The sequence below is a fragment of the Taudactylus pleione genome, unplaced genomic scaffold, assembly GCF_031769625.1.
Source record: "Taudactylus pleione unplaced genomic scaffold, aTauple2 ptg000156l, whole genome shotgun sequence".
Lineage (NCBI taxonomy): Eukaryota > Metazoa > Chordata > Amphibia > Anura > Myobatrachidae > Taudactylus > Taudactylus pleione.
The window spans coordinates 1,268,220-1,284,579 of NW_028284558.1; the positions used below are offsets into that span (position 1 = coordinate 1,268,220).

Below are 16,360 nucleotides of genomic sequence, written 5' to 3' on the forward strand. Positions count from 1 at the left end.
TGAAAATGTCAGACTTTCTCTGGCTCATTTCTCCATCTGTTTGCACACACCACCAGCCCTCAAGGGTATGATATAGGAATTCCTATATGTTTTATTATGTTTCAACTATGTTTGTACTTAAACTTGTTTTTATTCTTTTTTCTGGACTTTGATTACATTTCTAACTAACTTCTACTAATGCACTGTGGTTTTCCCAAATTATTTTGGGGAATATATTATTGAACCTCATATGGTTATTAGCGCGGAATAGGGTGCATCACCATCACTTGCATCATTCCTACCCCACATATTAGTGTTTTTACTTTTATTGTATACACTTATCTGCTGCTTATAACTATTTGCGCCTTATAAGATATCAATTTTACTTTTTACAAAGAAGCCTTTAACCAAACTTCCCAAGAGGTCCTCTTAAAGAATTTCTGACCAAAGTGGGCTAGTTGGCATGCATCTGGGTACAACTGATCCCCTCTGGAAAAAAACCCTCCCAGCTTTTAGGACTGGTGACAAGAGCCACTCTGGCAAAGCAAGGTGGGACATAATCTGATGCAAATACAAGCTTGGGGACCAAGAACTGACTGTAGAGGAAGACTCATGGAAGCGATGGCTGAGAGGCGGAAGGAGAGGCTTCCTACGGCCACCGTGGCAAAGCTAAGCACAGAAGATCACCGTGCTCCCTTTCAACTGGAGTATGAACAATATAACAATGATAAATGTACCGCTGGAGCAACCAATAGGGGAGCTCCGAGAACTCTGGAGCCGGAACAGTATCTCGGTAACTCATGGTGATGTGAGACACCATAATCTCAATGTCCGTCAGGCCCCAGCAATCACAAGATGCTAATAGGTATTAGAAAGTAGAGCCCACTTACCCGAGTGAATAACTTGGCAGCTTAGGAGTCCCCTGCTCCAGGAGAATTGCGGGAAGGTAGGCTGCCTACAGAACCGTAAGATAAGATGACGCTCCATCCTACTGGGAGAGCGGCTGACCGTGTTAAAGGAACCACAACAGAGCGCGCCAACCTGATGGCTTATGTAGGCAATGGGTGTCACGCTATCAGGCCAGACCAGGATTGGATGATGCTGGAGGAAAGGTGGAACCAGACAGAGAGCTCTGAAGACCGTCCAGAACAGAAGAATGAAGATTGGTAATGACAGGTTACTGCCCTCCACCCATGAAGAGGGTGCAGTTATTATACCTACAGCCGGCATCCTGGCTGATGAAATCCCAGTGCCAGATGCCACTACATGGCCAGAAGATGGTGCCGGAATCCCGACAGAAGCGGAGATGCCGAAGCCAGAATCCCAACAGCCGGGATGCCGATTGTATAGCGGGGCTGGTGAGGTCTTAGCCGCGGGGTGGGGGGTGGTTTAGGTGTCACAGGGGTGGGGGATGGGAAGGGGTTAGGGTTAGGCTAGGGGAGGGGGAGGTTAGGATTAGGCACCCCCGGGGGCGGCTTAGGCACTAATGGGGGAGGGTTAGGTTTAGGCACCAAGGGGGGAGGGTTAGGTTTAGGCACTAACGGGGTGGGTTAGGTTTAGGCACTAACGGGGTGGGTTAGGTTTAGGCACTACGGGGAGGGCTAGTGTTAGGGTGCAGGAAAAGAGGGTTAGGGTTAGGAGAAGAAGGTGAGAGGGTTACCATACTTACCGGACCCTTGTCGGGATCCTGAGCATCGGGATGCCGCTGTCGGTATATTGACAGCAGGCATCCCGGCAGCCAGGGTTTCATACCAATTTCCCCATGAAGATGTGCATTGGTGCTGAGAAGGACCCCTGTCCTGGGTCCCAAAGGGAGCAGAGCATGGGGATTGAACTTATGATGGTGACATGCTGAAGCTGTTAAAACTTGTGCACTAGCTCGTTGAGCCACCACAAAAAAGGGGCAAAAGCTTGTATAATAAAAAGCAGACTGGATCTATGTCATATGACATAAAACAGTGTAGCAACTCCACCCGATTGAAGGGGTAGATAAGAGAACCCAAGATCTGCCTGCAAGAGTGCAAGAACACTTGGTAGAGATGCCAGAATAGAGGGAACGATAACCGGAAGACCCTTGGTCTAACGGCAGGGAGGAATACCCGCTGAACCCTGGAATGCAGCAAAGCTCTGTCCCAAGGGGAAAAACATAAAGGAAGTTATCCATCCATCACAGAAGATCTATATTGAAACAGATGAATATCCAGTGACTGAGCCCTAATGAGCAGGTCGAGAGGAGCTGTTATGACTTTCCTGATCCTCATGAAAAACATGAGGGGCTGTGGACCCTCCCTAACGGTGATACCGAAAACTGGAAGCGATTGTGCTGCACAGCATACCTGAAGAAGTGCTGGTGACTGATTCGGATGGCCATATGTAAATAGGCCTCCTAAATGTGAAAGGATGCTGTAAAAACCTTTAATCTGAGCGAATGATGGAACGGAGCGACCCCATGCAGAACTCTTGAGTCTCTGTTAGTGCCCAGAAAATGAGGATGGGATGGAACAAGCAGTCCGGCATCTGACCAGTAAAAATAAGAGTTATGGTATAACATACCTTTGTTAACTCTTTTTCTTCGAGGTCCATGGGGTCCACAGCCATTAAGTTGGGGTATGAATCCCGGTCACCAGTTAACACAAACGAGCTCTCTGCTCCCAGGATGCACCGGGTTTCCTCCTCATATACCCCACCCCCTGCCTCAGGTAGCCAGTTCTTTACCAAGCTCAAGCAGGCAGAGACAAACAAAGGGTAAGAAAGAAAAGGACCCATTACTCACGAGTTCAGACTCTCAAGGGAAGAACTACGGAAAATGCTCCCCCAGAACTACAGGTGCATCTGGGTGGGTGTCCTGTGGACCCCATGGACATCGAAGAAAAAGAGTTAACAAAGGTATGTTATACCATAACTCTTATTTTCTTCTTCGGGGTCCATAGCCATTACGTTGGGGATATCCGAAAGCACTAACCCTATGGGCGGGGACGCTCCTGACTCTCGGAAGAGAGGAGAATCTTACGCCAGAAGGAGGCATCCTGAGAGGCAAAAGTGTCAAAGGCATAAAATTTGACAAAAGGTATGGATGGAAGACCATGTGGCTGCTTCACATAATTGCTCAGCAGAAGCACCCCGGCGGGCCACCCATGATGGACCTACCGCCCTAGTAGAATGTGCCGTCACTGAATCCGGCACAAGCATACCAGCCTCTGTATAAGCAAATGAAATTGCCATGCGAATCCACCTGGCCAGTGTCTGTTTATTGGCTGGCCAGCCACGCTTACGACAACCATAAAGCACAAAAAGTGAATCGGATTTCCTCCATTTGCTCGTGCGCTTAACAAATTCTCAACGCCCACATCCAGGGAAGCCTCACCTTGTGAGAGACTTGTGCCCTGAAAAGCTGAAACTACTATTTCTTCATTAATATGAAATTTAGACACCACTTTCGGAAGATAACCCTCCCTAGTACGTAGTACTGCTTTATCTTGATGAAATATCAAGAATGGCTCCCGGAAGGAAAGCGCAGCCAAATCCGACACTCTACGTGCAGATGCCATAGCAAGGAGGAATACCGTCTTTGCTGTTAACCACTTGATGTCTATTGAATTTAAAGGCTCGAACGGAGGAGCCTGTAAAACCTTCAGAACTAGAGTCAGGTCCCACGGGACAACCGGGGAAACGAAGGGAGGTTGAATCCTCAACACCCCCTGAAAAAAGGTCTTTATAACCGGTCTCAGAGCAATTTTATGTTGGAACCAGACTGAAAGAGCTGACACCTGTACCCTTAAAGAGGCCAGCCGGAGCCCTTTTTCCAGACCGCTTTGAAGAAAATCAAGCGCTCTGGAAATCAGGAATTTATGTGGATCATACCCTTTCAGTTCACACCACTGAAAGAAAGTATGCCAAACCCTATAATATATAAGGGCTGAGGATGGTTTCCGTGCCTTCAGCATCGTCCGTAACAGACACGGAAAACCCCTTTTTCCTCAAGACGGAGGCCTCAAGAGCCATGCCGTCAAAGATAGCCGGTGAAGATCCGGGTACCAGCAGGGACCCTGTAGCAACTGATCCGGTCTCAATGGGAGAGGCCATGGAGTGTCTATGGAGAGAGACCATAGATCTGTGAACCAGTGCCGTCTCGGCCATGTCGGAGCTATTAATACGACGGTGCTGCCCTCTTGTTTGATCTTTCTGACAACTCTGGGCAGAAGAGCAAACGAGGGAAACAGATATACCAGCTTGCAACGCCACTTTACTGTCAGTGCATCTACAAACTCGGCTGTCGGATCTCTTGTCCAGGATCCATACCTGGGAACCTTGTTGTTCCTTCTTGATGCCATCAGATCTATTTCTGGTAGACCCCACCTGTCCACAAGGTTCCGAAAAACCTGTGGATGTAGGGCCCATTCCCCTGCATTTATCTCTTGCCGACTGAGAAAATCGGCTTCCCAATTCAGGATTCCTGGAATGAACACGGCAGATATCGTGGGCAGATGAGTCTCTGCCCATACCAGGATTCTTGATACCTCTGCCAAGGGGGCCCGACTCCTCGTGCCCCCTTGATGATTTAAGCAGGCGACCGCGGTGCGATTGTCCGACTGTATCTGCACCGACCTGCCCTTTAAGATTTCCTGAGCCTGCACTAAAGCTTTGAATATAGCTCTTAATTCCAGGATGTTTATCGGTAGCCGGCTTTCCGTCACTGACCACTTTCCTTGGAAAGTGTGTGACCCAGTCATCACCCCCCAACCTTGAAGATTGGCGTCGGTTTTGACCAATGTCTAATCCGACACCCAAAAGGGGCGACCCTGCCTGAGATGCTTTGTCTGCAACCACCAGGTCAGGGACAACCGTACCTCTGGAGAGAGACGCAGCAGCTGAGACCTGATCGTGCGATGATCCTTTTTCCAGTGAGACAGAACGAATTGCTGCAGTGGTCTGGAGTGGAATTGAGCGTATTCCACCATCCTGAAGGTGGCCACCATCGACCCCAGGACCTGCATGGCTACTAGAACAGATATCTGCCTGTTGCGAAGCAACCTGCATATTCGTGATTGTAAGGCAAGGATCTTCTCATCCGGCAGATATATTTTCTGCACCAAGGAGTCCAATCTCGCTCCCAAATGGCACATCTGTTGTACCGGACAGGGTGACTACTTTTGCCAGTTTATGATCCAGCCGTGACTGTACAGACATGATACTGTCAGCCTCAAATGATCCTGTAACTGCTGTGGGGACTGCCCCAGCAACAGGAGGTCGTCCAAGTAAGGCAAAATCCTGACGCCTTGGCGTCTGAGGCATGCCATCATCACTGTCATCACCTTGGTGAATACCCGAGGGGCTGTGGACAGGCCAAACGGCAGGGCCTGGAACTGAAAATGTTCCTCCCCTACCGCAAAACGAAGAAATTTTTGATGAGCCTGTGTGATTGGGATGTGAAGGTAGGCATCCTGTATATCTAAGGACACCATATAGTCCCCCTGCTCCATTGCCAACACAATCGATCGCAATGTTTCCATCCCGAACCCGGGGGCTCGAACAAATTTGTTGAGCTCTCTCAGATTCAGAATAGGCCGGTATGACCCATTCGGTTTCTGAACCAGGAACAGATTGGAGTAAAACCCCTCTCGGAACTGGTTCTCTGGCACCGGAATCACTACTTCTGATGCTAGTAAGGCAAGAATAGCCTTCTGAAGGGCCAAAGCTCTTTCTGAACCCACCCGTGGGTTTACACAAAAGAACCTTTGAGGAGGAGTCCTCCAAAACGTCAGGGCGTACCCTCGGGAAACAACTCCCCGAACCCAGGCACCCTCCGTCGCGAGGTGCCAGGGCTCTGAGAACCGAAGCAGTCGGCCCCCCACCCAGGGATCCCCCAGGGGGAGGCCCGTTCCATCAGGCCACTGGTTTATCCTGGACCCTAGATCCTGGACGTTTGTTCTGCCAGGGCTTCCTGGGTCCTGCCTTTATTGGTGAAAATCTCGCTGAGGGCTAACCTTTGGCCTTGCCCTGCGGCCGAAACCCCCGAAAGGACACCCTCCTCAATTTGGACGAGGTTGCTGATGGCAAACCTGCCGTCTTTGAGGCTGCCATGGAGGATACAATTTTGTCCAGTTCTGGGCCAAAGAGAACACCTTCTGTGAATGGAAGGAATTCTAGGGCCTTTTTGGACTCGGCATCTGCCCTCCAATCCTTCAACCAGAGGATCCTACGTGCCACCACGGACTCAGCTGAAACTTTAGAGGAAAGGATCCCTGCATCCAAGGCGGCATCACCCAAATAAGAGACCCCTTCTCTAATAAAGGAGATCATATCCAGTTGCTCCTTAGAGGCATCTGGTAAAGACTCTGTTAGAGTCTTGGCCCACTCCTCAATAGCTCTTGCTACCCAGGCAGTGGCCATAGCTGGGCAGGTGGCTGTTCCTGCCAGCGAAAAAATAGATTTGAGACAAGTCTCCAGTCTCCTATCCGTGGTTTCCTTCAGCAAAACTGCTGGGATTAGCAAAGTGGTATGTTTAATCAGCTGTGCCACATGTGCATCAACTGATGGTGGATTCTCCCACTTTGCACAGTCCTCTGCTGGAAAAGGATATAGAAGAGCCATTCTTTTAGACTAATGGCTTATCTTATCCGGACGGACCCAGGCTTCCTCCATAAGTTCTGATAAATGGTCAGACTTTGGGAATTCTGCCTTAACCACCTTCTGGCACTTGAACAGGGGGATTTCCTAAGCGGAAGATCCCCTTCCTCGATATTTAACACCGATTTTACATCCCTTATCAGAAAAGGGACATCGGCTACTGGGAAATGATCATCACCCCCCTCGGAGCTAGACTCCTGCGAAGAGTCCTGTGCTTGGGTCCTCCTCCTCGGAGGCACTGGAGTACTCACCTATGTAAGGCAGTACATGGCGCCTAGATTTAGGCTGCTTTGGCTTGACAGCCTGAGGCTGAAAAACCCCCGAGGATGATGCCATAACCTTATCAGCAGCAGGGTCCATCCAAGGCGGCCACATCATGGGCATAGGATGCATCTGCTGAGGCAAACCCCAAACCGGTGGTACCGGGGCAGCCAGCCGTTCCGCCACCTGAGCCATAACCTGAGAAAATGATGCCCAAGGAGGCTCAGGGCCTGAAACAGGCAAACTTAATTGGTGTGGTGGCTGTCTGGAACAGTTCCCACAAAGCCCATTTTGTAGAAAGTCCTGTGGGGACAAACCTGCTTTGCAGGCTACACAGGATATCAGCAAAGGGGCTCCCGCCACCTGACCCTCAGACTCCTTAGACATATCAATTATGCCACTGGTTCTGAGCGTATATGTGCTGCTTTCTACTCTCAACCCACACACCTGTAGCAAGGGAAGGGGAGAGACAGTGACAGTATACAGGAATTACAGTTCTTTTACAGAAGAAACAGTATCCATAAACAACAATCACATGTCATGCATAAATACTCTGCGAGCCATATGCATATAAGCTCTCACTACCACAATCAGCCCAAGCTTAGGTAGGATAGAGCCCTGTAAAAACCTAGACCAGCAGTAGGCAAGGTATACAGGGAGACTGACCAGCATCCTCTCTTGTAGGAGCAGCGTTCAGAGAGCAACTGACATACACGCTGGCTGCCCTATATGGAGGCTGGGAGGAGCAATCCACAATCAACTGTGCCAGAGGACTGAACTAGCGTGTGGATTGGGGGAGGGGCCGCCGGGGAAGCGTACCTCCCCTATGCTGCTTGGACCTGCCCGGTAAACTGACCTGGCCGCCGCCACAAGCCCCGGCTGGTCAGGAACATCAAATCCCGGCGGTCTAGGCAAGGAGAACAAGCCGTATGCCTCCTGACTGCAGCGCGCCTCCGGCCAGTCTCACCGCCGGAGGCCGGACCGCCACGTGGTCCCGGCGTCAGCGGCCGCCCCAACCATCTGCTTACCTGCCAGCCCCTTGATCCGGTTGCGGTCCAGGGCATGAGAGCCCCTGCCGAATCCACAGCCATGGACCTGCCAAGGTTAGCAGTGCGGCGCCGGAGGAGGTAATGCAGCGCGTGGCCGGTGCGCCTCCAATCAGGCGCGAGGCTGCTTCCAGGACAGCTCAGACCATCCGCTGAGATGGAGAGTAAAACGCTCTCTTTTTTTTTTTATTTGTTACTCGCCTGCAGGACTGCTCCCGCAGTCCCACTGTCTATGTGGTGAACACACCAAACAGGAAGAACTGGCTATCTGAGGCAGGGGGTGGGGTATATGAGGAGGAAACCCTGGGTGCATCCTGGGAGCAGAGAGCTCGTTTGTGTTAACTGTTTGGTGACCGGGATTCATACCCCAACGTAATGGCTGTGGACACCATGGAGCCCGAAGAAGAAAGCCTGTTATAGTAACTTGCACCTTCAAAGACAAGGACCTGGACAATAACCGTGGAGATCAGAAGGCAGCGAACAAAGTCTCCCAGAGTGCTGCTTCTGGGCGTGCTTGGGAAACCCGCTAAGGCTTATATTAGTCCCTTAGGGACTCACACCTGGGCTGTGCTGGTCCCAAGACAAAAATACTATCCATGTGTCATCTGGGATCTGAACCGACATCTCCAGAGGAGATTGCGCCCTAGATCACTTGGTCATTGTGAACTCATGCTGGGGTTCCCCGAGTGAAAATCCACCCCAACCTGTGACAACAGACCTGCCAGCTGTATGCTGGAATAAGGTCAACTACAACAGGGCCCAGGGCCTATAGAAGAGGAACTCCTTAATCTAGAAGGTAGACAGCCTGTTACAGAAGGCGGACAATGTATCTGGGCACTCTGGACCACGAGGACCCTCTCTAAATACAGAAGAGCCTAGAGTCTGTGACAGCACGCCAGGAATGTAGCCATAGGACTGCCCTGGCCACCACAGCAGATGTCCGCACTTAAGAGGTTAATATGAATAGGACCATGATATCCTAAACAACTAGGTAGTAGCTTGACTGACCCACAAGGGACAATGCTGTATGCCTGTAATGTCCAGTCGGGCATCTTCCCAGCAGCCCCTAGCTTTAGGACGCGCATTAGACTATATAATTCTGGGGAAACTATACAGCTGCCCAGGAGAGCAAATCTAACAAGTCCTGTAACGAGAAACAAATGGGGATTCCCACTTTGACAGATCCGTTGCTAGATCTGGGAGCCGTGGTGTACTGTCCCTTCCCAGAGACCCGCGGTGGAAGTCATTGACCCAATCGCCGGTGCTGCCGCCACGGGGCTCTGGGGTCATTGGATTGGCAGTGGCAGCATTCTATAGGACGCCCTGCACTGCCCGCTCTATGCAAGATACAATATTAGTAGAAAAAATGTAATTAAAGTAACGGGGCCACTTAAAAGCTCCTGCTCAGCACCAAATTAAAACTGCTGGCCGGAGGCTGGGGGCAGGGTATAGTGGAGGGGGAGCCAGGGGGCTGCTGGGAAGAAAATCAGTAACTATTTTGTGCCCAGATTCTCCCTCTCCAGGCTATACCCAGAGTAATCCCTGTGCCCATTCTGGAACCAAGACTTTGCAACTAAACTACGCCATGAGTCCCGCCACACACCTCTTCACAAAATATGTGTCTTATACAATGCATAGGTACCCTGGATACTGGCGCTGGCATTACATGCAGCTGCTGTGCGCTACTCAGATGCTAACCTGGGTACAAAGGCAAATGGCTGAGGACCGATGCAAGTGAGCTGTGCCATGCTTATGTCACTGTGCGTAATCTATGACTTTAGGAAAATTAATCTGTGACAAAGTATTCATCCTAAGTACCTAGGACACTGTAAGCTACTTTGCATGCAGCTACGATGCAAATAAGATGCTAATTTCAGGAAAAAGTATGAAAGTCTGGGTATCGATACCCGTGACGGAGCTTCTAAGGGTAATGCATACACAACTGCATATTTTCATTAATCGCAGTAAAATATGCTAATGCTTTCCAAAACACATTTGAGCATAGGGTCGCCCACTGTTGCCTTCTCATATCCCGTACGACGATGTGCAATAATGTAAACATCGGTAACGTCAACGCACAGCTGGCAGTCATGCTTCACCTGCGGCAGGTCTGACCAGCCGCAGACTCGACAGCTCTCCTGACACACAGTGAGCTCTTGTACTGCTAAACAGAACGTAATACCCAATTTATGCACGCCCATGAAACAGCGTTTAAACGGTCAGACACATCTGCGTTTTTCTAACCACTCCCCCATAACCACCCCCGAACGCTGACTACCTGTCACTCACTTTGCGGGTGGTTACTCTGTGCTTGCATAATCGCAATGCAATCACTCACATGCACAGTACGGTGTAAACAAATGCGCATTAGCAAACAAACGCTCGACCTGTGTAAAAAAATATTTTAAAAAAATCGCCGTGTCAGTCTCTGAATCAGGTTCGAAGTGTAGGCACACAATTCAAAAAGTATTAGTGTATGAGGATACATCTGTCCTTCATGTCATTACCGGGAGCCCAAATAAAAATATTAGAATTTATCTACTTAAAGAAGGTTTGTGAAATATGATAATACAAATACGTAGTCAGACATGGCGCAGTTTATTGTGAGGAGGCGTCTGCCAGGAACCAGAGCAACTCTACAATGTGAATGGTCAACCTGTTTACAGTGCAATTTACACAATAGATTTTATTTTCGCTTTGTTTTTTTTTCCCCACTTTGTTTTAGCTTCATGTCTCAATTGCAGTTTTACATTTGATTTATAAATAACATACACTAAGCACTTCACAATGCAGCAATCATCTCAAAGTCATTAATAAGCCTCTTACTGTTACCTACCACTTTGAAACGTAGTAACCACAAGCTCGATATCGGCCAGAGAATGCAGGCTGATCAGGCTGCCATTTCCCTTACTGCATGAATCTTCAGCCTCTTCCCATGTGTTTGGCTGTTGCAGCGCAAAGCAGAACCCATTATAGGCAGTCCAGTTTCCTGCGCACTCGGTTTCAGCGTAATGCCAGTCATCTGCAGAGCAAAAAATTACTTAGTTTAGTATTTTGTTTATTGTGCTAGCAATACAGATTTCAAAAATATGTGATGAAAACATTATTTGAACTTCTAGATGGAAAAAGATCCACGTAACTTACCAGGGGTGTCTGACTTTGTGCTATTTACTCTCTTCTTGCAGATATATGGCAAAGAGGAATCACATGACAAGACCTCCCACTGGCCCGAGCTCACATTCAATGTCCCACAGCTGGAACCATCCAAAACGGTAAAGGCAGTGATTTCTAGAAGATGGGAAAGGGCATTTAGTGTGAACATGCAAATTCGTTATATAAATATTATGGCATAAACTGAACGCAAGTCATCAGGTAGTCTCAGACATAGAAAGATACAGTATAAATGGCCTGCTCGTTATGAAAGAAATCCTCTACTTAAGTCTATGTTTAATATAGAACACATTTTAGGGGATGTAGTCGTTATCCCGATCGTCAGAATGCAGATGGTCAAAATACCGGCAGCGGCATTACGGCGGTCACAATCCCAACAGATCCGGATGGTATTAGGGAGGGTTAATGTTAGGTTTAGGGTTAGGCACTTGGGGGAGGGTTAGGGGTAGTCTGCGAGAAGGGAGGGTTAGGCTGCTGGAGGGGTGTGTTAGAGGGAGGGTTAGGGAAAGGGTTAAAATACTTAGCAAAATCTGTCTGGATTTTGACCATCAGGATGCCGCTGTCGGGATTCTGAGTATCGAGATCCTGTACACAACCCCATTTTAGAGAGGAGACACAGAGAGTTTCAGAGCACATGCAGACCCCAGCAAAGGCTACTCTTAGCCATATTTATTCATGTTATACAGCATGAGTTATATTCGACTTAAAGACAACATATTAAATGTTGGGAGTACTTTCGGTTTTTTCTACCGGTGAAAAAAACATGTGAATGAAAGCACCCTCCCAATAACTTCCTTACATCAATAGCAAAGCTGCCAATGGGGAGAGAGACTCAACTTCTCATAAAGTTTGCTTTGACCTATTCAGAACTAATTAAGCAGCAGTTCTGGGGAGGAGACACATGTAAAATACAAAGAAAAACCATTAACAAATACCAAAAATCTCACAGATAGTTAAAAAAAAAAAAAAAGATGTACAAAAAAATCACACATTATCTGATCAATATAAGACTAAACATTTCAGGGAAATCTGAAAACCTCTATAAACAGATGTATAGAAAAAAAAAATTATGTAAAGATAAAATAATTAAAGCTCTCCAAATCTAGCAAACTGCTAATGCAGGTTTTCCGTTCAGACTACATACTGACAAATGTTTTTTATTTTGTTTTTTTTTGTGGGGGGAGCGGGGGGGCAGGGGTGATTATCCTTGAAAATTTGGGCATGCAGATATACCAGATCTATCAGTCTAGTGTACGTTTGTTGAGTACTACTATAGAAATATATCATTTGTAAACAGAATAGTTTGCAACGAGAACTTAGGGCCTGATTCAGACCCACTCGCGAGCGGCTGTCCGCTCGCAAGTGGGTCGATGTTATGCACTGAGCATGCGCACGACGGAGGGAGCTCCGTCGTGCGCATGCGCCAGACGCGACGAGCGAAGGAAAGTCCTTCGCTCGTTGTGTCTGATCAAAGGGGGCGTGCTGTCGATGGTGATTGACAGCACGCCCCCTTTGGTGGGCTTGCCGGGGGCATGCCTCCCTGACGGGGGCGTTCCCACGGGAACGCCTCCCGTCAGAAGCCGGCCCACTGACATCACTAGTGATGTCAGTGGGAGTGATTTTGGCTCTGATAGAGCCAAAATCACTCCGGAGCTTGCGGTTGAAAACCTCAACCGCAGGCTCCGGCTCGCAGTTTCGATGGTCGCGATGGTCACGACCATCGCGGCCATCAAAATGCACGCTCGTATAGGCTGTGGGTGGTGACCCACAGCTATACGAACGTCCAGGAGGACGCTCCATTTTCATGGAGGGCGGCCCTCATTCACAGCGTGCGCTCTGCTCAGAGCGTACGGCTCTGAATGAGGGCCTTAATTCCAGCCAACGTTTGGGAGTAACCAACATATTTTGGTGTCAGCAGAATTAATAAACTACACTGAACACATGATTTATGGCGGTATCCAATGAACCCTGAACATTATTTGAGCGCTAACGGATTCCCCAGGGCTATCCAATTAGCCCCGAAATCCGACTTGGCGCTGGCACTTTATCAGGGATTTTTTCCAAAACTGATGTGTCCCGAAAAATAACCCTTGAAAAGTGCCGTGTTTTCGCCAGCGCAATGGCGAACACACATAGGTCTGTGAATTTATCCCGGATCCTATGTTTTTTTCTGTCAAATTATCCTATTTGTTCACCCGAAACAAATACGATAGGGTAAAAAAAAAAAATCATAAAAAAAATAACTCCATTTTTCCCCAAAATATATCTGGGCTAATTGGATACTGCCCTTAGTGTAATAGACTATGGTTGCAACAGATTCTGGAATGAATAAAGACATAAGCTTCTAATTCTTTGAAAAATGGCTCTGTCTAGCCGTCTACATACGTTCATCCCAGTTGACGAAATTCAATGGACTATTATCAGACCACTGCCAGCCACCACCAGTTTCCAAGCGGTTAAGACCAATCCATACAGAAGCAGGGAGCTTTTCAATTTCTGAAAATAAAACAAACACAAAGAAATATTTTTATTTTGATGTTGTCAAATACTGAAAAAGAAACAAAATTGAAATGTTTTTGGGGAGTATTTCTTTCAAAGAGTTATTATTGTCTGTTAAATATGAGTCATTCAAAAGTACCAATATTTGTATAAGATCTGCAGATCATGAGTCACTGATGAATTGCAATAAACATCACTGAAGAATATCTAAACACCCCCACATAGATAAACACAACATAAAATTAAAAGAAGGCAATTTAGACACAAACAATGTAAGAGACAAAACATACAGGAAATACACTTTGATAACATGCAGTGTACAGAAGTTAATGCATGCATTATATGGTTATACAGCTGTAACAGGTATTACAACGTGTTCAGAAAAATAAATGTGAAAATTAATCAAATTTGTTTCTACAGCGTGATTTCTAGTGATGAATCAGTAAATTAAAATTTTAGTTGTGGTGATCACACAACTAAAATTTGTGCACCACACAACTACTGGCCTGGTCAGTCCAACTATATGGCAGCGTACAAAGGCTGTTGGGCAGTGAGAGAACAAAACCATTGGTTCCTTTGAATTGGGTCTATTTATCAATAATAGAAGAAAATTGCTTTTTTTCGGCACCACACTAATGATTATTCTTAAATAAAATTCTTAAATACACGTCCACCATATGTAAGCTTTCAATGTATTGTGAGACGGGGTAAAAAATATGAGATATGTAAGAACTTACCCTTGTTATCTCTATTTCTACGAAGTCCATAGGGTTCCACAGGATACCTTGGGGTATAGGTGTGACGTCAGTCATCGGGCACCAAAGAGTTATGCTTTCAGCCTCCCAGGATGCACTAGGTCCCCCTCCTATACCCCGCCCCCGAGCCAAGGCACCTCAGTTAGTTACCAAGCCATAGGCCGGAGGAGGAGAAGGAAGAGAGAGAAAAAAGATCTGGACACACACAAGAATCACATTCTCACCAGAGGGAGACCGAAAAAACCGGTGACCAGAGCAAAGCCCATCTGCAGCACAGGTGCGACAGGGCGGGAGTCCTGTGGAACCCTATGGACTTCGTAGAAATAGAGATAACAAGGGTAAGTTCTTACCATCTCTCATATTTTCTACTTCAGGGTCCATAGGGTATCCACAGGATACCTTCGGGATGTCCCAAAGCAGTATCCTTCAAGGGTGGGGACGCTCCTGTGCTGAAAGGAGAATCCGCTGCCCGAAGGAAGCATCCTGAGAGGCGAAGGTGTCACACCTGTAATACCTCACGAAGGTATGGACAGAGGACCACGTAGCAGCCTTGCAGATCTGGACTGCAGAGGCACCACGTCGAGCTGCCCACGAAGGACCCACAGACCTAGTGGAATGAGCCTTCAGAGAAGGAGGAACCGGTAGGCCTTCATGAAGATAAGCTTCAGAAATAGCCATACGGATCCAGGCTGCCAAAGTTTGCTTTGAGGCAGGCCAACCCTTTCTACGGAAGCCATAGAGGACAAACAAAGCGTCCGACTTCCTAAACGAAGAAGTGCGGTCAACATAAGTCCTTAAGGCCCGCACAACATCCAAAGAGGCCTCACCCACGGAAAGACCCGGTGAGTTAAAGGCCGGAACAACAATTTCCTCGTTAACATGAAACTGGGAAACAACTTTGGGAAGAAACTCGGGCCGAGTGCGGAGCACTGCCCTGTTCCCATGAAAAACCAAGAAAGGGGGTCTACAAGAAAGAGCCCCTAAATCAGAAACACGTCTGGCCGAAGCAGTAGCCAGAAGGAAAACAGTCTTAGCTGTCAGTCATTTAAGATCCACTGAGCCCAGTGGTTCAAACGGCGGTCCTTGGAGAGCCCTCAGGACCACAGCCAAATCCCAAGGCGCCACAGGTGGAACAAAGGGCAGCTGAATGCGGAGAACACCTTGCATAAAGGTGCGCACATCCGGAATTGTAGCAATCCTACGGTGAAACCAGACAGACAGGGCCGAAACCTGTACCTTCAAAGAAGCAAGGCGAAGCCCATGATCTAGTCCCGCTTGTAGGAAGGCGAGAATCCGAGACAGACGAAACTCCCGCGGTGCATAACCTCTCGGTCGACACCACTGGAAGAACGTATGCCACACGCGATGGTATATCCTCGCGGAAGACGGTTTCCAAGCTCGCAACATGGTACGCACTACCGAGCTGGAAAACCCCCGGGACCTCAGCATGGCCGTCTCAACAGCCACGCCGTCAAAGACAGCCGAGTCAGGTCCGGGTGAAGGCAAGGACCCTGAGACAGAAGGTCCGGTTGTAGCGGCAACCACAAAGGACTGTCCACGGACAGACCCTGAAGGTCTGAGAACCAGTGCCGTCTGGGCCACTCGGGAGCTATCAACAGGAGCGTCCCTCCTTCCTGTTTGAATTTCCGGATTACCCGTGGAAGAAGGGAGACCGGAGGGAACAGGTATGCGAACCGGAACGTCCACCGGACGGACAGAGCATCCACCAGAGACGCCCCTTCGTCTCTTGTGCGAGACCCGTACACCGGCAACTTGTTGTTGTGCCGGGACGCCATGAGGTCGATCTCTGGAAGACCCCATCTGTCCACCAGCAGTTGAAAAACGTCCGGGTGCAGGGACCATTCCCCTGGATGAACGTCCTGGCGACTTAGAAAGTCCGCCTCCCAATTTAGCACTCCCGGGATGAAGACCGCTGATATGGCCAGAAGATTGCGCTCCGCCCATGCCAGGATCCGAGAGACCTCCACGAGAGCCGCCCGACTTCGGGTTCCTCCTTGCCTG

The 16,360-nt window shown here is 48.4% G+C and overlaps 1 protein-coding gene across 1 annotated transcript in view; it reads right to left on the bottom strand.

Annotated features, from left to right (window-relative positions):
* Positions 1–16,360, bottom strand: part of LY75 (lymphocyte antigen 75) — a 185,778-nt gene that overhangs the window by 108,362 nt on the left and 61,056 nt on the right. Inside the window, exons 5-7 of the mRNA XM_088474805.1 lie at positions 13,470–13,580; positions 11,058–11,201; positions 10,750–10,935 (exon numbers count right to left, since the gene is read on the bottom strand). Of these exons, the coding sequence (XP_088330931.1) occupies positions 10,750–10,935; positions 11,058–11,201; positions 13,470–13,580 (441 nt within the window). The remainder of the gene's footprint in view (positions 1–10,749; positions 10,936–11,057; positions 11,202–13,469; positions 13,581–16,360) is intronic.